At 39.6% G+C, this 26,674-nt stretch overlaps 1 protein-coding gene across 1 annotated transcript in view; it reads left to right on the top strand.

Annotated features, from left to right (window-relative positions):
- Positions 1–26,674, top strand: part of Bmpr1a (bone morphogenetic protein receptor type 1A) — a 113,978-nt gene that overhangs the window by 57,138 nt on the left and 30,166 nt on the right. The window contains exons 2-5 of the mRNA XM_052733971.1: positions 4,081–4,195; positions 15,766–15,982; positions 22,275–22,437; positions 24,244–24,346. Of these exons, the coding sequence (XP_052589931.1) occupies positions 15,916–15,982; positions 22,275–22,437; positions 24,244–24,346 (333 nt within the window). The 5' untranslated portion in view covers positions 4,081–4,195; positions 15,766–15,915. The remainder of the gene's footprint in view (positions 1–4,080; positions 4,196–15,765; positions 15,983–22,274; positions 22,438–24,243; positions 24,347–26,674) is intronic.

The following is a 26,674-nucleotide window of genomic DNA, read 5'->3' as shown; positions in this document are numbered from 1 at the left end:
ATGTAGCTAGGCTAACTGGGAACGCATCATCGCCTTACCACAGCTTCCTGTTTGCTGGGAATACAGGCATGCACCATGGTGGCCTGGTTGGTATGTACAGTTAGTTTTTAAAAGAAGTTGATGTGCTGGAGAGACACAGCTCAGGGGTTAAGAGCATTTGTTGCTCTTGCAGAGGACCAAGGTTTGAGTCCCTACATGGCAGCTCACCACTGTCTGTAACTCCAGTTCTAGGGTATCCAACATCTTCCTGGCCTCCTTGAGCACCAGGCATATACAAGGTACATATACATACATGTAAACAAAACATTCATACACAGTAAATACATAAAAGGAACTGCCAAGCTCTTTCGTAAAGAGGCTATGCTATTTTGCATGCTTATCAGCTGTATTTGAGAAAATGCATTTTCTTTATATTTTTGCTAGTACTTGGCCACTGTGTTAAACTTACTGTCTTAGTAGGTGTGCAGTGATGTCTCTGCCAGGCTTAATTTGCATTTCTCAGTGACTAATGGTATTCTGTGTGTTTATTTGCTGTTCATATGACCTCTTAAATAAGATGTCTGTCACCCTTAAAAAACTATTTTCTTGTTGAATTTTTTCTTTCTCCTGTTGAATTTGAATTTTTCCCCCATTGCTGGATATTGAACCTAGAGCCATGCTGGTTCTCTTAAGCTCTCTACCACTCTACCACTAAACTCTGCTCCACCACCACTGTTGAGCTTCGAGGAGGCTTCATAGATTCTTGATGAGTCATTTGTTACATGTATACATGCAGATAGATTCTCTGTGTCTGTCTTGTTCTTTCCCTTTCTTATAAAGATCTCTTTAAGTGTTTTAAATCTTAAGTTACCAAGATATTTTAACCATCACTAGTGCCTGGGTGTATGTATATTAGTAATAATAAGAGTATTTGCCAAACTTGTGCCAGGCCCTGGATTCAATTCCCAATCCACAAAAATAAGCCAAGGGAAATCCATCAGGAACAAACACGTTATGGATAAGTACAATTGTTGACCTTAAGTGTCTGTTACTTAATAATTCTTGTATTAAGGCTTATTTTACACAGTACAGCATAAATTGATCTAAGCAGAAACTGAAAATTACTTTTGAACTTTTCTATCTTAACATGCTTGAAAATTTTAGCACAAAATCTTTAGTGAAAAATTGCATTTACTTGGTGTTTGTCTTTTTTTGTTGTTACATTTCAGTTCATTTTTGTATGTTTGTGTGCATGCCTGCATGTGCTGTGGTATGAGTGTTGAGGTCAGAGGAAAACTTGAAGGAGTAGGTTCTTACCTTCCATTATATGGGACCAGGGCTTGAGCTCAGGTTACTAGGCTTGGCAGCAGGCATCTTTACTTGCTGAGCCGTCTCACTGACCCTTGTGTTTGATTTTATAAGATCCCTGGTGAACACACATTCACAGTGCTAACAGGCTGTGATCAGTAGCCTAGTAAGTTCAGTGATTGACCATTTCGCCTATGTAGTCAGGACCTATGCTTGTATGTAGTTACAGATTGGTGCTTCCGGGACTGTAGCATTGCACTGTAGAGGCCCTTCTGCAGCTTTTGAATTTCTAGTATGTAAAGAACGATCTGAAGAGCTGTACTGTGAAGCACATCTTTTCATTTCATTGTCTTGTTTACTTCTGAGTTATGGAAATAAAATCATACTTGATTTTCCTCAGTAGGCCCTAGATTTTTTTTTTTTAAGGATTTATTTATTTTATGTGAGTGTTTGCCTGCTTATGTGACTGCACCACATGAATTCTTGGTATCTGAGGAGGTCAGAAGAAGGGGTCAGATTCTCTGGAACCGGAGTTACAGATTGTGAACCACTGCGTGGGTGCTAGGAACTGAACCCAGGTCCTCTGGAAGAGCAGTACGTGCTCTTAACTATGAGCCATCTCTCCAGCCCCTAAGATTAACATTTTAAAAAATCTTCCTGAAATTTATTTTATGTTACTCTCATGTAAGAGTAGTAGGCGACTAGATAATTTGGACTTTGGAATTCTGGTGTATTTGAACATTGGGGATGGGTATTGTGTTTCTCTTTGTAGAAATTAACTTTAGATTTAGCCTAAAGCACAAACCTTTTTTAGCTGTGGAAACAGTTACAATAATTAGTGTTATAATGAATAATGGGTTTTTCATGTTACTCATCATTTGATCCATTGCAAGTATCTGGTAAAATTAGAATAAGGCTTGATCGATGTTTAAGTAATGATACATTAGTGGACTATTTGTACTTGTATGCAAATTAATTTAACACTGTGATTATCTCATCTCTACGTCTGTATACATTTTCAGGGTGAACTCATAGTTCCCTCATAAGACTTTGGAGTAAAATATGCCATTTCTAAAATGGAAGCATAATGTATTTATTTTTTTATTAATTTACTAGAAATTCTTCCAAGATTATCAAGATTTTGGATTGGAAAAATAAAAACACTAATCTTCAAATCTATTTCTACCTTCCCTCATTTCTCCTAGTGACAATCTAAGAGTAGATCTGAAAAATTCTAGGACCTGGTTATGTTGTAGATTACACATGAGAAGATCCTGAAAACCTCCTAAGTACAGACAGTTTTACAATTATGCTGTCAGGGTCATGCTCATTTCTTGGACAAAAAAGATTTTGCTGTGGTAGCCTGTCTGCTGAGTGGAGTCTTTAAGAAAGACTGATAGACTAGACTATTTTGAGTTGTCCCAATTGATGTGGATTTAGTTACTATTGCCAAGACTATTAAACCTCCGCATGCTGTCATACTGAATGTTCTGAAGACAAAGGGATTTGACCTTGTAATGAGATATAGGTTTTGTTCATGCTGCTTTTGAAAAATTTTCTTCTGAAATATGAAATAATATCTTATTTGAAGTTTTAGTTAAAAAAAAAAAACAAAACAGCTGTCAGTGGAATTGTTTTTAAAATTTCAGGCTAGGCAGGAAGATCATGAGTTCCAGGCCAGCCCCAGAGTACATAGTAAGACCTGTCTCAAAAAACAAGAAAACAAGCTCTAAATAAACATGCATATCTTTAAATAAATTAAAAAATGTTAATGTTTTCCACCTTTCATTTTTATAAATATCCCTTGAAGCAATAGGGTCCTTAAGGATGGTATTAGTGTGGTTGAAATCTGCCTCCCAGAATTGGATCAGTTCGATCAAATGCAATACCCTTACAAATCCTAGTATTATAAATAGGAGTTGGAATGAAATTGAAACTGGTTATTAGGATTTTTGTGCCTGGGAATGGTAATGCATACCTTTAATCTCAGCACTGGGGAAGCAGAGACAGAAGATCTCTGAATTCAAGACCAGCCTTGTGTACACTGGGAGTGCCAAGCCAGCCAGAGCTACGTAGTGAGACCCTGCCTCAAAACACAAACAAAAAGATTTGTGGTAAGAGGACCAGCACGATAGCTCAGCAGGTAGAGGAGTTTCCTGCCAAGCCTGGTAACTTGAGTTCAGTTTTTAGGAACCACATGGTGGAATGAGAGAATCAGTGGCTGCAGGTTGTCCCCAGCCTCCACCCTCCACTTGCACAGTGGTTCTGCAAGGGGCGGGGGATCCCTCCGTAGTAAATAAATGAAAATTACAGTAAGAGAGGGAGAGTGAGATTGGAAGAAAGTTGTGCATTTCAGTGTTGTTTTCAGCAGTTCTTGGAGGGGTTTGGTTTTGTTTTTTAATACTGTTCATTAAAATCTTAAGCTTAATGTGGACATTTTTTGTTTTGTTTTGTTTTTGTTTTTTTTTCAAGACAGGGTTTCTCTGTGTAGCTTTGAGCCTTTCCTGGAACTCACTTTGTAGACCAGACTGGCCTCGAACTCAAAGAGATCCGCCTGGCTCTGCCTCCCGAGTGCTGGGATTAAAGGAGTGTGCCACCACTGCCTAACTGGACATTTTTAACTAATACTTTATTTTCCATAGAAGTATGTGTTCTTCTTTGGTTAGTAACTGTTCATTGATTTTTACTTTGAAAATGAATGCTTTTACCTATGAAATACTTTGTGCTGATTTTACACATTTTATTTTGACAGTAAAAGTTCTTTCTTAAATAAGTCTTTTTTTTTTTAAGCAGATTTATGAAAATATGCATCGGTTTGATACTGTCTTGGAATTCATGAGATGGAAGCATAGGTCAAAGCTGTTTGGAGAAAATTGGAACTACAGTTTTATCTAGCCGCATCCCTGAGGTAAGGAAAATCAGAAAATCAAGTCATAGAAAATGCTTTCTATTTATTCACTCTTAATTCACTCTTCGTTTCTTCACTATGAAAGTCTCTGTCACTGCTGCGACTTCATTTCACCTTCCTCGTGTCCTTGTCACGCCAGGACTTTGTGGTAGCTGCTCGGTGTCTTGAGTCACCTTCCTTAAGAGTTAAAAATTTTACTCTATCTTCATCTTAGAAAGAATTGTTCCCCCTTCAAGAACGCCCCGAGACCCAGTTGCGTTTGTATCAGTTTCCCTTAGTGTCCTGAGCTGCCCGAGGTAGTGAACTTACAAAGAGAAACAATTTATTTTGGCTTGGAGTTCTGGATTCTAGTTCACGACCCTCTTGCTTTGGACCTCTGGCAGTGCCAGCACCACGGTGAGAGTTCCTGACAGAGCAGACTGCTACCCTCCTAGCCCTGAGAGGTATAGAGGGGAAACTGGGTTCCAGCATCCTCCTCAGTGACCGGCTTCCTAGGAGATTCACCATCTTCCAGTTGTACCATCCTGTGACCAAGGCCTTGACTCGTGGACCTTCAGGGATGCTCATGCCACCAGAGTGGTCAGTCTTTTGATGCTCTTCAGTGACATTTCACCTCATCACTTTATCCTTCATTGTAATGACTTCTTGTGCACCACCTTATAGTTGTAACTGTTAGTAGGGTAATTTCTAATCTAAGTGACTCAGAAACCATTTCTTTAATTTTTAAGAGACTACATGAGTGACGCAAAATTTTAAATAACATATACCAAAGCCTTTCACTACTCTCAATTCCACTGTTCTCCCTATCTTCCCTTCCATCCATCTTAGTGACCTGTGTTTTATAGTTAATTTATTGGTCTGTTTATGTATCATTGATCATCTTGAGTTAATTTTAGTATCTAATATCTTTCTATACAATCATGCAGTGGCTAAGCATGGAGGCACACACCTGTAATCTTGGCCACTTTTGGGCTGAGACTGGAGGATGGTGATTATTGAGGCAAGCCTGGACAACTTTAGTGAGACTCTGTCTCAAAAAAAAAATAAGAGAGTGGGGGTAGCTGGATAGAACAACACTTTTTAGCATGTGAATAGCTCAAAGCTGAGGAGGTGAGGAAGAGGGGGGATAAGGAAACCAGGCAATAACATGCTTGATTTTCTTTCTTTCCCTTAAATTTTTTATGTGCATGTATGTCTGTGGGAGGCATGTTCAGACCTGTGTGTGGGTGCCCACAGAGGTCAGAAGATGACGTTAGATCCCCTGGAACTGAAATTACAAGTGATTGTGAGCCATCCAGATGTGTGTATGCTGGGAACTGAACTCAGGTCCTCTGGAAGAGAAGCAAGCACTCTTAACCACTGAGTCATCCCTGCAGCCCAACTTCTTGATTTTCAAATTTATTCTTTTGTGGGGGGCGGCGGTTTCGAGACAGGATTTCTCTGTGTAGCTTTGGAGCCTGTCCTGGGGCTCGCTCTGTAGACTAGGCTGGCCTTAAACTCACAGAGATCCTCCTGCCTCTGCCTCCCAAGTGCTGGGATTAAAGGTGTGCGCCACCACCGCCTGGCTAAAGTATTCTTATGAAAGTATGGATAATGAGAATACCAGCTTACAAAGCATTCGGATTAAGTGACATATGTAGAATAATTCCTTTATTAAATTGACTTGTTTATTTATGTGTTGAGGGGTTGATACTTGCCATGGTGAATATATGAAGGTCAGAGGACATCTTGGGCCTAGTCAGTTTTCTCCTTGCACCATATTCATTTCAGGGATTGGACTCAGATCATTAGGTTTGACAAGTGCCTTCATTTACCAAGCAATATCACTGACCCAGTAGGCCTCCTTTTAAAAGGGCTTTCTTTGGGTACCGGGAGCAGTGCTAGGCACTGATTCCAGGGACTTGGGCATGCTAAGCAATTACTCTACTACTGAGCTACAAGCAGTTAGGCCTCTTAAATGTTGATATTAATATTATTTTTTATCAATATTGAGTGTTACTAATTATAATTATTGCTAGGACTCTTCATTCTTAATATTATTTACTTGTGACCCTGTCTAGAAAAAACAAAACAAAACATGAAAACAGTAAGTGAAGCTGGGTACAGTGGTTTATCAATGTACCTTAGTACCTGGCTGGAGAATAACAAGAAAGCCTCCATTGACAGTGCCATTACAATTTAGATAGGGTGGAATAGTCACTGAGTAAGACAAGGGTTTTGAATTAGCTCAGAGGCCATATAGCACTAGATCTTCTCTGTTATCCTGGGGAAATGATGTAGGTGGCAGCCTTGTACATGTGTCAGTCCTGGAGCAAAGGCTTTGGTCTAGTTTGTTTAATGAAGAGCCATAGGTCAATGCAGATAGAGTAGAGGAACTGGAGTCTGGTGGACATTTGTAGACTTAAGCTTTTACTTAAGCCTGAGGTTACCAGGCTGCCATCAGAGGGCTTTAAACAGAGGTATGGTTTATCATGTTCATAATTAGGATTGCTTTACCTGTGTGGTGAATATATGGTGGATAAAGGTATTTGTGGGGTATTTGTAGACCATTTTGGAGGCTGTTCAAATAATCCAAGTAAAGGTTACCAGTGTCTTAAATTAGACAACAGAAGAGGTAGTGATTAGTGTGTGGGGTCAGGATATAATCTGAAGGTAGAGATGGTTGATGATAGGAGTGGGGGGAATGCACACAATGGCTGAGACTTTACGTTAGCTAAGGTGGAGAAGACCACAGATCTAGTAAATATGGGAGGGGAAATACCAGGAGTAATAAACTACATAGCTGCTAATGTCATTATTAAATCACTCTGTATGCTCTTTGAGTCATCTTAATGTGAGAACATTCTCATGTATTATACATTGAGCTTGTTTTTTCCATACCTCCCTACCCATGCTCCCTCACTCCCACTGGCCCCTTTTCTTCCACCAGGTTGTTTTGCTGGTTCTGCGTTCACGTTGTCTTAGTTAGGGTTTTAGCCTACTGGTGTGCACCACCACAACCGGCAAGTTATTGGCTCTTGACTGAGTAATTGAAGCTTCAGACAAGACTGCTTGAACATTTAGTGTTTCCAAGGATCTAGTTTGTCTTCTGGTCCCAGAGTAGCTGCCAGCAGCTTCAGAGACTGATATTTCTTATTTATATTCAAACTGAAAGGTTTTCTATTCCTTAGATGCTAAAAAGCAGGCTTGTGTTGTCACAGATACACTCTCAATAGCTCATGAAGCTAATTATCTTCTTGAGATTTGGATGAGATTGTGTGTTTTCACTGTTACAAAAATTATCACGACTAGAATAACCCTGACGAGCTTTGGTGCAGTTGCATAGGTGTATATTGGGGTTCTGATTGCTGGGAAAGAGGTTAAAATTGGGGAAAGAAAATGGGCGAGTTGCTTGTTAAGGGAAAAGACGATATTCTTATGCTAATCCAGGCTCTGGATAAGGAGCAGAGCTGCCATGCAAACAATGGCTGTGGAGCCAGAAAGTCTGCAGCCAGAATACTCCTTCTCAGAAAGCTTGTCAGACCCGGCGCCTGGAGCTGCCTAAGGGAGGGACCCCTGGAAAGGGGGTTTTTCCTTGCCGATTTATGGAACTGGCAGCCGGCCAACTTGCTGGAAATTCCCACACCTTTCTAGTATTAAGTAAAAATGAAGGATATGGGGAAAGCTTGACAGGAAAAGGAAAGAATGATTTCAGGCTTGTTTTTTCAGCTGACTTCAGACTTTCCCTGTTTTGTTTGGAGTTTTCTTTTTCTATTTGTTCTTCAGTTCTGATTAAACTGTTTGTCAACTTTACATTTTTTTTTTTTTTTTTTTGGTTTTTTTCGAGACAGGGTTTCTCTGTGTAGCTTTGCGCCTCTCCTGGGACTCACTTGGTAGCCCAGGCTGGCCTCGAACTCACGGAGATCCGCCTGGCTCTGCCTCCCGAGTGCTGGGATTAAAGGCGTGCGCCACCACCGCCCGGCCAACTTTACATTTTTTTAAACTTATGAAATTCTTGAGGCTGGAGTGTTGTCTCCGTAGTTAGGATTACATGTTATCTTTCACAGGACTTGGGTTCAATTTTCAGCACCCATTCAGCAGTTAACGCTCGTCTGCAACTCCAGTCCCAGGGCACTAAACACACACACACACACACACACACACACACACACACACACACACACACACATCCACACATCCATGCAAAACAGTCATATTACATAGAATAAAAAGATGTTTCTTTAGCCAGGCGGTGGTGGTGCATGTACCTTTAATCCCAGCATTCGGGAGGCAGAGGCAGGTGATCTCAGTGATCTCAAGGCCAGCCTGGTCTACACAGGGTGGGTCCCAGACCAACCAGGGCTATCCAGAGAAACCCTGTCTCAAAAAAAAAAAACAAAACAAAAACCAATAACAAAAAAAAAAACCAATAATAAATCTTTCTTTAAAAAAACTATATTTCCTCCTAGTTTTGCTCCATGTTATTTTCCTGAAGAAACTGTATCAGATGGGTATATACAGTTGTTGGATGCCAGTGTGATAGCTCTTTAATTCCTGTATCATTTTACAGTTTTGATTATGCAGCATTTTAAATGTCTGTATGCATGTGTATTTGTGTGTATTTGCGAGTGTGTGCATGTGTGCATGCCATTGGCTCTCTGTCACTGTTATGAGACAGGATCTTTCACTAAACCTGGAGGAGCTCCTAGCTAGGGTGTCTATGTCCCCATGAGACTCCTGTCTCTACCTCCTCAGCACTGGGTTTTATAGATGCATATAACTGCAAGTGCTTTTTATGTGCCTACAGGGAATCAGAACTCTGATCCTCATACTTGCATGGAAACATTTTACTGGCTAGACCATCTCCTTAGCCTCTGCCCTTATGTTAATGACATTGGCAAAGTAGATATTTTTAACTTACGGTAAAGATGATTCAGCTGATAAAAGCCCTTGCTTCTCAAACCTGACAAACCCAAGTTGATTTCCCAAAGGAATCCCACACTCAAATACCACACAATAGTTTAAAAAAAAATTAAGATTCTGATGAAAATCTTAGCAATTAAAAATGCATATATTTTATTTTCAAATGTTAGAATGAAAATTATCAGTCTCAGTATGATTATAAAATCAGGTTATGCCAGGCATGGTGGCACACACTTTAATCTTGGTACTTGGGAGGCAGTGGCCAGTGGATCTTAATGAGTTTGAGGCCATTCTGGTCTACAAAGTGAGTTCCAGGATAGCCAGGGCTATTATACAGAGAAAACTTGTCTCAAAAAACCAAAAACTAAGGACTAAATAAAATCAGGTAACAATTTTGCTTCTGTATTATGGTTGTAGAAACAGTTAGTGTGAGACAAACAAAGGGAAGTCCACCACATTTTTATTACTACTAGTGATCATAGCGGTGACACCTGTTTACTGGGTCTGTAACACTGGGGTACGAGGTACTAAATCCTCTAGGTTAGTGATGAAGAAATGCAAGACTTTAATAGATGAACCAACATTGTCAGAAGTCACAATCAAGTCAGAACTGACATTTAAAACCAAGCAGATTGCTATCCTATTTAGTCTGTTACGATTGTTCTCTTGTGTAGGATGTGAAAACTGCCTTCTCCTAGATAAATAAACTAATGCCATCAAGTCCATAACATAACATAGGGGGGGGGGAATGTATAACTATAATAACAGAGTTAGAAAGAGTCTGCTTTCTACCCCTCCAAAGTGAGTCTTGTGGAAATAATTTTAAAACAGAGCATGTCTTTGGCTACTTCTTTGAAGAAACATATTATCCATAATGTCACAATTTTCTGGGCGCTTTGTCTGGCTGTTACTTGTATATTTTTCTCACCTGACTACTTTTTCAGACTTTTTTCATGGTGATTAGGCTTTTATATTTCAGTATGTTTCTTACAGTGGATTGGTTTATCTGTTGCTCCCCAAAGCTTAGTAACTCATAACAGCTGACATTTATTATCACATACATTATCAAGAATCTACCAAGGGCAGCAGGATATGGTGGTACATGACTGTAATCCAAGCACTTGGGAGGCTGAGGCAGAGAATCATCCCAAATTTCAGACTAGCCTGGGTTTCAGATCAAGACCCTGTCTCAAAAATTGATCAGTCAAATGAAAAGAACCTATCAGAGGCAGGGTGTTTCTAACTTAGGGTTTCTATACAATTGTGAGCAAAATGTCCAAATAACACAGTTCTAAAGGCTCCCCTGGTTGCTCACTTAAGTGGTTATTGGCAAACCTGTCTGTTGCCACACAAGCAAGCCTTGTAGGACTGTTCAGATATGCTTAGATCCCGACTGCTGGCTTCAGTAAGAGTGCATGAAGGCAGACGCTGAAGTACTTTTATGACCTAGCAAAAGTCACTCGTGTTTACATCTTACTTGTTAGAAATGAGTCACTGAGTCTAGTCCATACTCAAGGGAGGGGAATTAGACTTCACTCTCTGGAGGATGCATCAAAGCGCCTGTGGATATACTTCAGATCTTAGCAGTGATCTTTGAGGGAAGGGAGCCTAGATAAGGGTCTTACTGTGTAGCCAACGCTGATCTTTAACTGAGCCTTTGCCTTCCGTGTTGAAATTATAAGTATGCACCACTATGCCCAGCCATTAGTGCACTTTCTAACGAAACAGTGCTCTGGGACCCTTTCATCCATGAACCTTAGCTTTTAATATCTCTGTGCTGTTGACATAATGGAAGATTTGTATCTTCAGCCCCAGATGTTTCCTTTAAGCTTGAGAACCAGATGCCCAGCAGACATTCCTTTTGGGTAATCTCAGATGTCTAAATCTGAACCTTTGAGCCTTTTTTTCTTCACTTTGTCAAAAATCTGCTTATTCACATTTTAGTAATTGCTCAGACCAGCAGTGTGAGAGTCATCTTTGGTGACTCACGCTTCTTGACCCCTGCACCCAGCCATTACCAAGTACTATGTAGTCTTGATTTTTAGTTGTGTCCACTCACTGTACTGCTGCCGCCTGTTCTTAATGACTTCTCCTCCTGCTTTACTTCTGCTCTTGCCTTTTCTAGTTCATTACATTAAAACTGGATCACTAATGCCCATCTCTCTTACATTGAAAACCCAGATCTTTCATAGAGTCCTTGTCTTTTCTGTCTTTTCTTCCTCTTTTGTCTTACACTGTCATATTCTCCATGGTTCAGAAGCATTGCTCCCTGTTCCGTTTCTCAGAAATCTTTGCACAGACTATTAGCTTGACCGATATTTATCTTCACATAGCAGCTGAAGTATTACTCCTCAGCACTGCTTACATGGGCTTTTTCATCCAGAATAGATCTGGACCTTCCAGGGTTTCACATTTTTTCTACCTTGCACTTAGTGCAAATATATTTTACTTTTTTTATGTCTTGTTCTGTGTCAAAAGTATTTCCATCTTTTCTTTTCTTCCTCTGAGATGCAGAGCCTCCCACAAACAGCTCTACCACTGTGCTCTGACTGACCTGTGTCAGAATATTTTGATTGTCTCATTTAGTGATTTGAACTCCCTGAAGATGGGTCTATTTTTCCATCATGACTATATTCTTGGTGTTTAATATATAGGCTGATGAATAAAATAAGCTCTTATTAGGGATAATATCCAATGGCAAGAACACTGTTTACACAGGACTTGAAAGTTTGAGGGGAGCTAACAAATTAGTATTCTCTCCCTTTCTGTCTGTTCCTCTAATAGTTTGTGACCCTTGGTTCCACTTGTATGTTAATGAGTAGTTCCTGTGTCTTTTACTTTCCTGTAGTTATCTTCTGTGGGTATAGCAGTATGTTTCTGCTAATACCTGATGAGATTGCATTCCTAGTTTACATTGTTCTTAGTACAAATGTATTGATTTTAGAGTTATCACAGGTTTGGTTTTTGTTTTTCTGAGACAGGGTTTCTCTGTGTAGTTTTGGTGCCTGTTCTGGATCTCGCTCTGTAGACCAGGCTGGCCTCGAACTCACAGAGATCTGCCTGGCTCTGCCTCCTGAGTGCTGGGATCAAAGGAGTGTGACACCACGGCCTGGCCTGTCACAGGTTTTTAAACTGTAAGAATTTCACATTTGGTGCTGCCCCCGTATATACCAGACCATGTCATAGACATGTTTGAGAAGAAGGAACTTCATTGAGTACCTACTCTGTGCCACTATAATCCTAAGTACTTTATAATATATAATGTATATTTCATATTATATAGTATAATTACTATAATGTATAGAGTAGCAATTAATAAATGGAGTCCAGAATCAGACCTTTTGAATTATAGCTCTATCACCATGTGTGATTTTTAATTTTTTCAGCCCACTTCACTTACACCTTTCTTATAAGGCAGTTGTGGGGACTTTATAAATTAATTTTAACAAAGCATTTATAATAGTATTGGCACAAGAGGTGAACGTGTTATCTTACTAGTTCTCAGGATAGCTGTGAGCCCGTGAGTAGTACCCTTTGGTTATGTAAAGATAAGGAAAACTTACTCAAAGATTTTAAGTTACTGTTTTAAGGCATACCTAGAATTTGGATTTGTATCAATATTGCAATCGACCCTTTTCTCTGGAAAAGACTGATATGGAAAGTACACCAAGGGTCTCGTGTACTGTAAGTATGCCTTGCTACCAGATAGTAGTCAGTAAGCCCAATGCTACCTTTACATAAACTGATGAAGGAACCAGTACAGGAAATAGAACAAGTCACAGCAATCAGTCCCCACCCAAGAGTGTGAGCTCCTTCAAACAGAAATTGAGAGAATCGTGAGCTCGATATAGTGATGTGCACCTGGAAACTGAGACAGGAAATAGTTGGAGGCTAACCTGGGCTGTAAAGTGAAGCCGTGTCTTAAAAATAAGTAGATGAATGAATCTGGAATACTTGTGTTTTATTTCTAGTGCTTTACTTTGGTCTGTAATACATACTTTATGAGTGTCAGTTAATAAGCATATGGAAGAGTGGGAAGGAAAAGGCACTGAGTGATGCAGATAGGTGGAGTGCACCTTCCTCTAGATCCATGCTTGGCAGATGGAGATAGGATGATCAGGGTTAGCGGTATACTGAAAGCCCGGAACAAGCATTCCTAGAATTGTAGTTGAACCATGTTAAGAGGTCCGTTCTTTATACACATGCAGCTTTGTCACATTGTAAACATTTTCATCTAATCATTTTAGACTGTAGATTATCTCAGTAATATGTTTTTGAGGCAATTTACATTTATAGTAGAGAAGTTTTAAAAAATTTCTAAAATTTAAAGCACTTGTGTGGCAAAAGCCTGTAGCCCCAAGTACTTAGAAAGAAGAGACAGGAGGGTCACATGTTCAAGATCATCCTTGAGTATCTGGTGAATTCATTGCCAGCCTCAGGTAGCTAAGATCCTGTCCAGGGAAAGAACAAGTTGGAAGGGGTTTTATGTGGAGATTTTAAATCATTAAGGCATGGTGGTATATGCCTATGATCCTAGTATTTGGAGGGCTGACACAAGAAAGCCACTGATCCAGAATTGTAGATCAGTCTGAGTTATACAGCAAGACCTTGTCTCAAAATAACAAAACCAACAACCCCTCCCCCAAAAAACAAGCAAATCAATGCAAAAGAACTTTTAGATTTAAACCAGTTATAAATTGTTTACCTGTCTATGTACTGTATTTCCACGGTACTGTAAAGTGGAAAATGGTTCACTAGGTAACATAGAAAACATAGATTACTTATTATTATGTATACATATTATCTGGTAGAAATCACACCAAGGATAATAAAGTCATAAATAAGCAAAACCTTTTTCACTAAGAAATAGTTTAGGCCTAGGTTAATGAAACCAAGCTGCCTGAACCAATAGAATAGGCCAAAAAAAGGAGTTATATTCACCTAGGTACAAATTAGCCTTTTTTCTGTTAACCTGTTTCTATTTAATTTTTTTTTTTTTTGCTTTAAAGTCTTTAAGAATTTACTGTGTGTATTAATAAAAGCCAAATCTTGTTGTTGTTGTTTGTTTGTTTGTTTTTTGAGACAGGGTTTCCCTGTGTAGCCCTGGCTGTCCAGGAACTCACTGTGTAGGCCAGGCTGGCCTACCTCTGCCTCCTGAGTGCTGGGATTAAAGACATGTGCCACCATTGCTGGCTAAGAGCCAAATCTTAATTGAGTGATTATACATCATGTTTCTCATATTAAAAACTCAACTTTATCTTAATTAATTTAGATTTGAAGTATTTTAGAAATGTAACTTTATTTACGGTACATTTCTAGGGTCTGGAATTATAGTTAATTTTTCTAGAGCATGTGCTTAGCAAGCATAAGGTTCTGTGTTTAGCCCCCCTCCCCAAAGATAGTTTCTGTTTTTGCTTTGATAAAGAAGCATACAACTTATTTAAATATGTAAATTTTCTAGATGGACTTTCTTTTCTATCCATGGAATAATTATGTGTTCAAGGTGTTTTTATTGTTATTCAGTAGGATTTAAATGAATATTGATGGACAGCTTTTATTTTAAATTGAAACATTTCTATTTTCTTTTTTGTTTGCTTGCTTGCTTTTCAAGACAGGGTTTCTTTGTGTACCCTGGCTGTCCTGGAACTCACCTTGTAGACCATGCTGGCCCGGAACTCATAGAGATGGGTCTGGCTCTGCTTCCTGAGTGCTGGAATTAAAAGCATGGGCCCCCACCGCAGGTTTCTGTTTGCTAATTACTATACTAAGGAACTTCCTTTTGGGGTGGTGAAACAGTCTGGCTATGTAGCCCAGACTGGCTAGAACTTAGTCTTTCTGCCTTTCCAAGTGCTAGAGTTAGAGGCAGCACCACCATACCATACCTAGCTGAAGCGTTCAGTTCAGTAATAAATAATTTAATTAGAGTAACCAGAGAAAGCTATTGATGAGCGTTTTTTCTTTTTTCTCTCTTTTCTTTAGAGCTGGAGTCATCTTTCTGATGCCCAGCTTGTTTTAGAACTCCTAGACTTAAGGAATCTCTGCCCTGTCAGCTTCCCAAGTAGAGAGGACTTAACGTGACTAACACTGCACTAGTTGGTTGAGATTTAGTATGTTTATCTTGGCTGATTTGAGATTAGGAGAGATTACAACTTTCTACTAAATTACTTAAGCTTTGTAATTACAATGTCTTTAAAAAAAAAACCAAGCTTTAATCTTTAAAAATATATTTCAACAGATCTGAGATTGTAGCTCAGTGATGGAACTCTTATTTAGCATGTGCAAGGCTCTAGAGTTGATCCCCAGTACACACTAACATTTTTGGTTAGTTGGTTGTTTGGTTGGTTTTTCAAGACAGGGTTTCTTTGTGTCCCTGGCTGTCCTGGATCTCACTTTGTAGATCAGGCTGGCCTTGAACTCAAAGATCCACCTGCCTCTGCCTCCAGAGTGCTGGGATTAAAGGCATGCACCACTACCGCCCGGCCACACCAACATTTTTTTTTTTTTTGGTTTTTCGAGACAGGGTTTCTCTGTGTAGCTTTGCGCCTTTCCTGGGACACCAACATTTTAAAAAATGCATTTCTGCATTTAAAAGCCAGGTTAGGCTGGTTTTTCTCTTCACTCTTGAAAAAAATTTCATTAAATTCATTGCCTTGTTTGCTTGTTTCTAGGAATCTGAAGAAAGCAGCAGGTGAAAGTCATCATCAAGTTGATTTCATTCTTCTACAAGGAAATCTCATTCAGTAAAGCCATTTAAATTAGTGAAACAGCAGGACCAGTAATTCAGAGTGGCAGTGGACAAGCTACGTGGACATTGAACAATGACTCAGCTTTATACTTACATCAGATTATTGGGAGCCTGTCTGTCCATCATTTCTCATGTTCAAGGTAAATTGATGCTTATTTTAGCACGTCACGTCATTTCTAGGTATGTGAAGCACTTAAACTCCTTGATCTGCTCTCAGTCCTGTTCCTCTGTAAATAGGTCATCCATACCAGCACAGCTCTCCACATACTAGGGAGGGAGCAAAGAACAAATACACTAAAAGAAATTGGGAACTTTGTGTAGACACCTTTTCAAGAATCCTAGCCTCTGAACCACTTTTCTTCTCTCTAACACAGGCATGAGATTGGTCTTGTGAGGATCAGATGAAATGAAGTGTAAATAGTCTGCAGTTTAGTACCTAAAACCCAAAGCAATAGGTATTTGAGACTGAGCTTTAAAATTCCTGTCTCTCTTAAAATACACCAAAGAATAAGCACAAATAATAATTCAAAAATTGTTTTATTGTCATGAAGAGACTTTGGGAAATAAATGCACTTATTTGTCTATGCTGAGTTCTAAAATTTCTCCATAGAGTATAAGCATTGTATTTGTGGCCTCTGTTGTATACTGTGTGTTTGTAGATCAAACTGGAACTTAATAGTGATGTCTACGATCAGATGAACTTTATTTGCATACAAACTTCCCCCTGAGTGGTTTATTTAGGGCAATATTTTGAACTGAAAAGTTAACATTGCTTTATAAAAGGGTTTGAGATAGAACTCACCACCATCTTCTTCTTTTTTTTTTTTAAGAATTTATTAAATTTGTGTGTGTGTGTGTGTGTGTGTGTGTTAGTGCACCTACATATGGAGAACAGTGTTGGCACTGGGTGTCTCCCCACCGATTGTCCGTCTGAGAAAGGTCTCTGATAAACCTGCAACTTGCTAATTGGCTAGACCCCGAGCTTCCCGCCATCCCAGCCTCTGGCCTGCCATCTTCATTTTCTGAAGGCTTTGGCTTCCTAAGTTGCTATTTCATATATAGTTCTGAATGATGAGGGTTATTTACCCATGTGAAGAAATTTGGGTAACAGCATAAAGCTTTTTAAAATATTTGTTAGTGCATGAGCATAAAATGAAATCATTGGCTTGTTTGCATTTACCTTATTGTTGCTTTGCTTAGAACCCAGAGCCCTCAGCTCAAGCCACTTTATCTGTGAAGTACGAGAGTACATAATACATGTTAAATTTTATTGATCACTGTCAACTAGAGTTGTCATAATTGTGAAACTAAATTAATAGTACTGTTAATATTTTCTATCTCTCAAGGAAATTTCCACTTAAAGTTTTGTGCTGTTCAGGTCATATATAGATAGTATGGTACACACTTCTTTTTTTTCTTTTTTTAATTCTCTCATATATTACATCCTGACCACAGTTTTCCCTCCCTCCTCTCCTCCTAGTTCACCCCTCACTTTCCTCTTCCCCAAGATCCATTCCTCCTCCTTTCCATTCATAAAAGAGCAGGCCACCTCAGATATCAACCAAACATGGCATGACAACTTACAATAAGATTAGGCACATCCCCTCATTAAGGGTGGATGAGGCAACCCAGTAGGAGGAAAAGGGTCCCAAAAGCAGGCAAAAGAGTCAGAGACAGTCCCCACTTTCACTGTTGGGAGTCTCACATGAACACCATGACATATACGCAGAGGACCTAGGTCAGACACATACAAGTCCCCTGACTGCCAGTTCAGTCTCTTTTAACCCTTATAAGCCCTGCTCAGTTGATTCTGTGGGCTGTTTTCCTGTGGTGTCCTTGACCCCTCTGGCTCCTACAATCTTTCTCTCCCTGTCTTCCGCAAGATTGCCCAAGCTCACCTAATTTTGGCTGTGGGTCTCTGCATCTGATCCCATCAGTTGCTAGATGAAGCCTCTCTGATAATGATTATGCTAGACTCTGGTCTATAAGTATAGCAGAGTATCATTAGTAATCATTTCATTGACTTTTTTTTTTTGGCCAGTTGCATTCAGTTCTATCCTAGGTCTCTGAATTATCCAACCTCAGGGTCCTTGTCCTCCAAGCAGTGTCAGGCCTGAGCTACCTATCATGGCATGAATCTCAAGTTGGATCAGTTATTGGTTGGCTACTCCCACAATTTCTACACCACCCTTAGCCCTGGCACATCTTGCAGGCAGGACAAATTGTAGGTCAAAGTGTTTGTGGCTGGGTTGGTGTCCCAATCCCTCCACTGGAAGCCTTGCTTGGTTACAGAAGATGGCTGGTTCAGGCTCCATGTTCCCTATTACTAGGATCACCCTTGGGAGTTTCCACTGCACTAGGTTTTTACTTTGCCCATGAAATGCCCCCAAAATCTAGTCATCTCTCCCAGTATTCTCCCTCAACCTCCCTACCCATTTTCTCCTATTCCCATCCACACCAACCCCAATCCACCCTCAAAAATCTATTTCCCCTTCCCATGCATTCTTGAGCCTTGAGCCTTCCTTGTTATCTGGATCTGTGGATTGTAACATGATAATCCTTTATTTTATAGTTAATATCCGTTTATAAGTGGGTACATACTATGTTTTGTCTTTTCCGGTCTGAGTTATCTCACTCAGGATGATTTTTTTCTAGTTCCACCATTTGCCAGTAAATTTCATGATTTCGTTGTTTTTTTAACAACTGAGTAATATTTCATTGTGTAAGTGTACCACATTTGTTTATCCATTCTTCAGTTGAGGGACATCTAGGTTGTTTCCAGTTTCTGGCTATTAAGAATAAAGCTGTGGCGCACGCCTTTAATCCCAGCACTCGGGAGGCAGAGCCAGAAAGACCAAAAAATAAAAAATAAAAAAAATAAAGCTGCTATGAACATAGTTGAGCAAATGTCCATGTGGTATGGTGGAGTGTTCTTTGGGTAAATGCCCAGGAATGGTACAGCTGGATCTTGAGGTAGATCAATTCCCAATTTTCTGAGCAACCGCCATATTGATTTTCAAAGTGGCTGTACAAGTTTGCACTCCCACCAGCAGTGGAGGAGTGTTCCCCTTGTTCCACATCCTCTCCAGCATGAGCTGTCACTTGTGTTTTTGATCTTAGCCATTCTGACAGGTATAAGATGGGATCTTGAAGTTGTTTTGATTTATATTTCCTTGATGGCTAAGGATGTTGAACATTTCTTTGTTTTTTGGCCATTTTGAGATTCTTCTGTTGAGAATTCTGTTTAGATCTGTACACCGTTTTTAGTTGGATTATTTGGTGTGTTGATGTCTGGTTTCTTGAGCTCAAGTTGTTCTGTAGTAAGCTTATATTGAATGGAATATCCTAGCATGAATGACACTTCTAGTTGGGAGTGGTAGCATACACTTTTAATCCCAGGACTCAAAGGCAGAGGGAGGTGGATCTCTGTGAGGTCAAGGCTAGCCTGGTCTATATAGTGAGTTCTAGGACAACCAGGGCTGCATAGTGAGACTCTGTCTAAAGAACAAAACAAAAAAACAAAAAAAACCCAACAAAACCAAACAAAGAGTTTACATTTCTGTGCTAAAGAGCAAAATTTATTATATGTCGTTTGAAAAAATTATTGCAGATAATTTCTTCTCTGCTATATGAATGCTGTGATTATAAGTGTATGCCACCACATCACTATGGGCAACATATCATTTGCTATGTTGTTGTTGTTGTTTAGGGGACAAGGTTTTTTTTTATACTATAGCTCAGGCTGGCCTCACACTCATGGCAGTCCTCCTGTGTCAGCCTCCCAAGGACTGGGATTACAGGTGTGGACCACCCAAGTCTGGGTTCCACCACACACATTTGTTCTCGGTGGTGAAATTGATGCTTCTTTTTGTTACTATATTAGGATTTTAAAACCTTGAGTCTTACTGCCTTCCTAAATAAGTGAATACTGGAGAAGTTACGTACCTTATAAAGATCATTCACCTATGTAAATTAGGAAGGCTCACAGTAGACCAGAATATTTCTCTTCATTTGAAGCCTGGTGGATTTCTTCCCTTCTTATACCCTACCATTCTCCCCCCATCTTTTACAGTTGATGTTTTTAGAATGAACGAGGCTTCCATTTTGTAACGATTTGGAGGGTAATCAGAAGCTTTGCTATTGTATTAGCAGTGCTTCTTTCTGAAAAGATGTCATGATGAGAGGCTGAGGGATACATGACTATACAAACCTTTGAAGGATATTCCTTCTCAATATTTGTTTCTATTAGCAAATACTTACTCAGAGATAAATTGCTTTCCTGAATATTAAGTATAAGAAATTTAAGGTCGCCGGTTGGTGGTGGTGCACACCTTTAATCTTAGCACCCAGGAGGCAGAGCCAGGAAGATCTCTGTGAGTTCGAGGCCAGCCTGGTCTACAGAGCAAGATCCAGGACAGGCACCAAAACAACACAGAGAAACCCTGTCTCGAGAAAGCAAAAAGAAAAGGAAAAGAGAAAAAAAAAAAGAAAAAGAAATTTAAGGTCATTTAAATTCAAGTTATGGTCAGGCAGTGATGGTGCATGACTTTATTTAATTCCAACACTGGGAAAGCAGAGGCAGGCAGATCCCTGACTTGGAGGCCAGCTTGATTTACAGAGTGACTTCTAGGACAGCCAGGGCTACATAGAGAAATCCTATCTTGAAAAGCAAACAGACAAGCAAAAAATTAAAAATAAAATAAAATTCCAGTTATAGAATCTCTAGCTCTTACATTCTGCTTTCTTGCTGTCAGTGTGTATGTATGTGTTATTTTTCTCATTTTAGTAGTTTATCAGTATTGTTAAATTTAAAATTGCGTTTACAGTACTGAACCACTTCATTTTTATAGTGAATCCATACTTCTCTAATCGTTTTGGCTCTCCCATTCTTCCTTTTGGAAGTGGTTTTGCCTGAAAAATTCAGTGCCGTGTATGTTGTTACCTGTCATTTGAGGCCATAATGCAAGGTCCTGATATTATTACACAAGTCCTCAGCAACTGTTACTTTCTGATAACATGGTCTGGATTCAAACCAAATACCCTGGGATGAAAGGTAGATAACAGGATTTGTTTCATGTTTTCACAGTTCCTTACTTGGGCAATTAGACTTCTCTGCAAGGTGCTTAGGGAACTCTCTTTTCACAGAAGCATTTAAAAAGAATTTTTAAAAAAATCTGTTTACACGTTTCGAACCAAAAAATCAGAGATGGAATCCCCCCTCTCACCCACCCCCACCCCGAAATCATTGGAAATTTTCTCAGCCTTTCCTGAAACCTCTTCCCATAGTAAGTTGTAACTGTCACACACAGCAGGCTGGAGAGCCTATTACATGGGTATCACAAATATGGGAGGGCAGATTCCTCAGTGTTGGCAGCTCTGTACTCCTTAGTGCCCTAGACCTATGGGTCAGGTTTTTCAAAGGACACTTCAGATTCCAGACTTTGAAAATTAGAGGCTTCCTGTTCTCGGTACTCAGATCAGAGCACGCTCTGGGCCTTGAAAACTAGTCCTCAGCAGCTAGTATTGCAGACTTCTAGCTTAAGGCGTCAGATCCCTTGGGTCTTAACTCTTGGAAGCTTTCTGGAACTCTCAGCTACCTGGGATCCCTAGCTTAGCTTTTCATGCTTTCTCATCACCTCAGTATGTCTGCAGTCCTTCAGAGTCTCAGTAGTCTGCCCCTGGCCACTGTAGAGCTCTTAGCAGCCTCCCAGCTCTTCATTTTGTTTTTGGTTCAAAACTTAGGGCTAGCCTTTTTCTTTTTCTTTTTTTAAGTCCTTTATGAATACCTCCATGATAAAGGAGTCTGGAGCAGTTGTGAGGATGCGGCCTCCTGAAGCCCGGTTGTAGCTTCAGCAGTAGCAGTGGTTCCAGTGGTCCCTGCAGCTGGCGTGGAGTGTCCTCAGAGGAATCCCTGGAGTGTTCAGAACCGCTGCTCTGTCACAGTGACAATACTGCTAGTTGTGAGAGAAAGGGCTGCTTATTTGACAGTTCCTCACTCATGGCAACCAGGCACCAGGCAGAGGTCTGCCAGGTGTCAATCAAATGGCCAGTTGACTGCTTCAAATAGTTAGCTTATTTAAAGAAAAATCAAAACACTAAAGGGCACTCACAGTAGGGATCTGTCCTGAAATGAACATTCTCAAGAGTGTTTCCCAGTACTTAGCTCTTAGCCAGATACCTTTAGTGAGAGGGTTCTGCTCTGTCTCGGAACCATGGACATTTTGTCATCTGTTTGTCGACCATCTCCATACATCCTGCCGTATCTGGTATATATATACAGTAGTTTGTAAATTGGTGTTAGATGAAATTTGTTTTAAGATGTATTAACTGCATTTATTATGATAAGGAAACTCAGAATGCTTTCTTCATAAAAGACTGTAATTAAACAACTTTCCAAGAATGATTGTTTACAAATTTCATTTTTTAATACAGGGCAGAACCTAGACAGTATGCTCCATGGCACTGGTATGAAATCAGACTTGGACCAGAAGAAGCCAGAAAATGGAGTGACTTTAGCACCAGAGGATACCTTGCCTTTCTTAAAGTGCTATTGCTCAGGACACTGCCCAGATGATGCTGTTAATAACACATGCATGTAAGTATTTGCTTCGGTCCTTAAGAGTCAGGGATGAAAAGTACACTCAGACAAGGTTTGTTTTTCCCCTTTATATATGGTAGCTTTCCAAAGAAAGGAAGGATTCTTGGCTTGAATATAGAAATATTGTTATCTATCATTAAACAATTGATGATCATTAGTTATATCATGATACATCTTATTTATTTGTTTTGATTTTTGACATGGTCTCTTTACATAGACCTGGCTATCCTGGAACTCACTATGTAGATCAGACTGGCCTTGAACTCACGGAAATCCGCCTGTGTCTGCCTACCTAATACTGAGATTAAAGGCCTGTGCCACCACATCTGGCTTATTTTTCTTTTCTTTCCTGACCTTTTTAATCATGAACTTAATGGTGCTCATTGTTTTCTGTTTTGTAGATAACCAAAAAGAAAATAAAAAGTTTACTCACTCTGCTTAGCCACTTGCAGTAGTGCATAGTTAAACAAGAATGGTATTGTGAGAGTTTTGTTATTTCTCTGTGGCTTCTAGTCCACATCTGCTTTATATGACTTTGCATTTCCTGCTTAGTTTTATGTGAACCATTCAATCCACTTACTTGTAACTTGAGTTCATATTTTTTAAACATGTATGTATTGTGTGTGTGCATGATACGTGTGTAAATGAACATGAAGAAATCAGAGACAACTTGCAGTAGTCTCTTTTCTCCTACTGTGTGGGTTCCAAGAATGGAGCCCAGATTGTCAGTCTAGACAGCAGGCACTTGTGCCTACTCGGTCGTCCTGTGGCCTGTAGTCTGTATCTTGGGGCACATTGAAGAATTGACTTTCTGACCGCCCCCCCCCAAAAAAAAACCCAAAAAACTGCAGTTCAATCTCATCAGTCAATTAATTGTCTTTTTGTTGTAGAATAACGAAAGCCAAGTTTTGTAGTTTCCTAACATTCTGTGCTCTTTGAATAGACTAAATACAATGCCTAGAACTTGGTCTGTGAAATTATATTATTTATCCTTCCTACATTTGCTAAGGGAAAAACTCAGGGACACTGACATTAATATGTTTATGTAAATTTCTTTGAAATGAAGCTCTTCAGACTGTCTCTCTGCTTTCCTATCACCTTCATTACAAAGTATCTTTCAGAATCTTACTCATCTGTTCTTCCTAAATATACTTTCCCGTGTCATTAGGGTCTACTGACTTTCACAGAGAAGTATGTTTTCCTCTCTTGTCATGTATGTATAGCATGTGATCATGAGTGTGACTAGCAGAGTAGTTACATAGCAGCACACACGGAGCATTTACTTAGTAGAACTCCTTTCCCACTTGACATTGACTTCTCATTGACGCTTTAGGCCTTAGTTCAAGCCTAGCACCTTTGATCTAGCTTAAATCTAAATTGACTTTGCTAATAAATCATGTGAAAATGCAATCTAAATGTAAAAAAAAACAAGGTACTGAAGGCCATATTCAGTTCATGTATCTTCAGTTCTTTTGTATGTCTTTTTAAAATTTTATGTTTATTTATTTGGTGTGTATGTGTGTTGTACATGTGTGCATACATCAGCTTGCCAGAATCAGTTCTTTCCTTCCACCATTTGGGTGCTGGAGATGAAACTCAGGTCTTGAGGCTTGGTGACAGTGTCCTTAACACCGCGCCATCTCTTGCCTTCTTTATCAGACAAAGTTTCTCTGTTTAGCTCAGCGTGACCTGAAATAAATGCAAGATCATCCTGCTTTAGCCTCCTCAATGCTAGTATCCCAGAAGTGTACCACCATGCTCTGTTCTTCTAATATAAAATTGTATTTTTTTTCTCTATTGTAGAACTAATGGGCATTGCTTTGCCATTATAGAAGAAGATGATCAGGGAGAAACCACATTAGCTTCTGGGTGTATGAAGTATGAAGGCTCTGATTTTCAATGCAAGGTGAGATCTAATTTGTAACCATGAAATAAAGAAGGGTAGAACTTCGTGAGCAGCATTGAGTCCCCTAGAAGAAATGGACTGCTCCTCATACTACTGTGTGCTAACAAAAACAGATTTGCTGAAGAAAGCCTGGCTTATTAAGTAATAGGATCTTACTAATTGAAGTTCCAGATTGCTTTACTTTAAGAAAGTTTTGAATCATCACAGATGGTGGTTAATGCAAAAAATGATAGTCACATTTATTTCTGGATTGTAAGATTTACTGAAAAGACTGTAAGACAATGGATAGTTAACCATTTTTTTCCCCAAGACAGCAATATTAAATCCTTGTTTCGGTATGTGGTGATTTGAATAAAATGTCCTCCATAGTCTCAGGCATTTGAGTACTTGATCCCCCATTGTCTGTACTGTTTGGGAGGGCGTAGGGCATGTGACCTTGTTGAAGAAAGTATGTCACTGGAGGCAGGCTTTTAAGAGTATAAAACCTCATCTCTGTGAGTTTGAGGCCAGCCTGGTCTACAGAGTGAGTTCCAGGACAGCCAGGATTACACAGAGGAACCCTGTCTTGAAAAACAAAAAGGAGTATAAAACCTCACCTCTCTGCTGTCTGCTTGCCATTTGAGATGTGGCCCTTAGCTTGTGCTCCTGGTGCCATGCCTTTCCTAACTCTCAACCCTCTACATCCACTAACCCAGATGAACTATCACTCTGTAAGTTGCTTTGGTCATGGAGTTTGATCACAGACGTAGAACTAATGCAGGGTTTCTGTGCAGCTACTTCACAAGAGCAGCAGCAGAGCGGATTCCTTCAAATTTTTGTAAGTTGTTATGTGTGAATTTCTTAAGAGATCCTGCCAGTGTTTTTGAAAAACAGCTCTGTATAGAACAGTATGTACGTCAGCTCTGTCAGCAATTAGTCCTCTCCAGAACTGGCGGGTTTCATAGAAACTCAGTGTTAGGTTTATACTTGAAGTCACTGGTCAAGTGGCTGAGATTCTTCCTGTCTCTGTCTCTCTGGTTGTACAGACAGACCTGATCTCTCCTTATAGTCATAGCCTTTTAGCATGTAGGCAGAATTGTTTCCATACGACTTCCTCCACACATCCCTCATCCTTGAAAAACAACAGCTCACAGTGTCCTTGTGCCTCCTACAATCGGTTCTCTCTCTGGATGCAGCCCATGTGCTTTGGCAATTGTGCTGTAGTCTCCAGACATTGAACTTGGCCAGCCAAACCCTCGTGTCTTTGACTCACTCTGCCTCCATGCCACACCTCCTCCACTCCTCACTAGTGATCTTGGTCCTTTGATACAAGTAGATGGGGATGCAATGGTTTTGTTGCTTATCCTGTATTTGCCTGTGTCAGATTTTAACATTAAGATCTGAGAGGATTTGTTTCTCCCAGTTGTATGCCATCAACATGTTATCAAACCTGTATGCCTTTTTAAACCACTTTTGAGGAACAGTGGTTACAAGTGGTTACAAGCTAAAACAGTATTAAAAGCATCTTATGGACTTCTAGACTAAGTTGACCCAAACTTAGTATAAATTGGTTCTCAAGCCTAACTATCTGTCCAAACTCAATGAAATGACATAGTAAGGGCTTAGTAAATGTTAATATTTACTACATTGTGAGCAGTATCGGGCTGTATCATATCCCTAGGTATGCACAGACTATCACACAGTAGTATCTTAGACACATAGTGTTAAGATGCTACACTTGATTAGTTTCTTTGTTAAGTACTCTTCCTAACAGAGCTTCTCAAGCCCCTTTTCTTCTTCCCTTTCCCAGTGACCGTTCTAGTTAACAAATCCTAGACCTGGGATGTCAGCATCTGAAAATTCTACACAGTTCTGTGCTTAGACATGAAATCACCAACGAAAGGGACATGGGGATATCAAATATGTTGGCATGTTAGGTGGCTGTCAGGTTTTTTGTTTGGGGTCTGCATTTATTAATTAGTTTAGGGAGTGTGCTCCGTAGCTTATATGTTGAAATCAGAGGACACATGTTGAATCTGTGTCTCCTCCCCCATGTGGGTATGAGACATCTAACTCAGGTTGTCAGGCTTGGCTATTTGTTTTTTAACCTCTTGCTTTAAATTAAATTACTAATTATCAAAGGTAATTTTTAATACTTTGATATTTTAAATACAAGCTTTGGAAGAACTTTCAGAATAATGGAATGATGATCTAATTAACTGTTTTCTTTATTAGTATTTTACTCCTGATCCAAAACCAGGGGGGAAGGCAAGAAAAATAGTAATGAAGTTACTTAAAAACTGTCATTATAGCAATGAGTAATATTATCAAATGAATTGAGTGCCAAGT

The sequence above is a fragment of the Peromyscus californicus genome, unplaced genomic scaffold (assembly GCF_007827085.1).
Source record: "Peromyscus californicus insignis strain IS unplaced genomic scaffold, ASM782708v3 Scaffold_12__1_contigs__length_115047231, whole genome shotgun sequence".
Classification (NCBI taxonomy): Eukaryota; Metazoa; Chordata; class Mammalia; order Rodentia; family Cricetidae; genus Peromyscus; species Peromyscus californicus.
The sequence above is the reverse complement of the archived record's forward strand: the minus strand, read 5'-3'. Positions and strand labels throughout refer to the sequence as shown.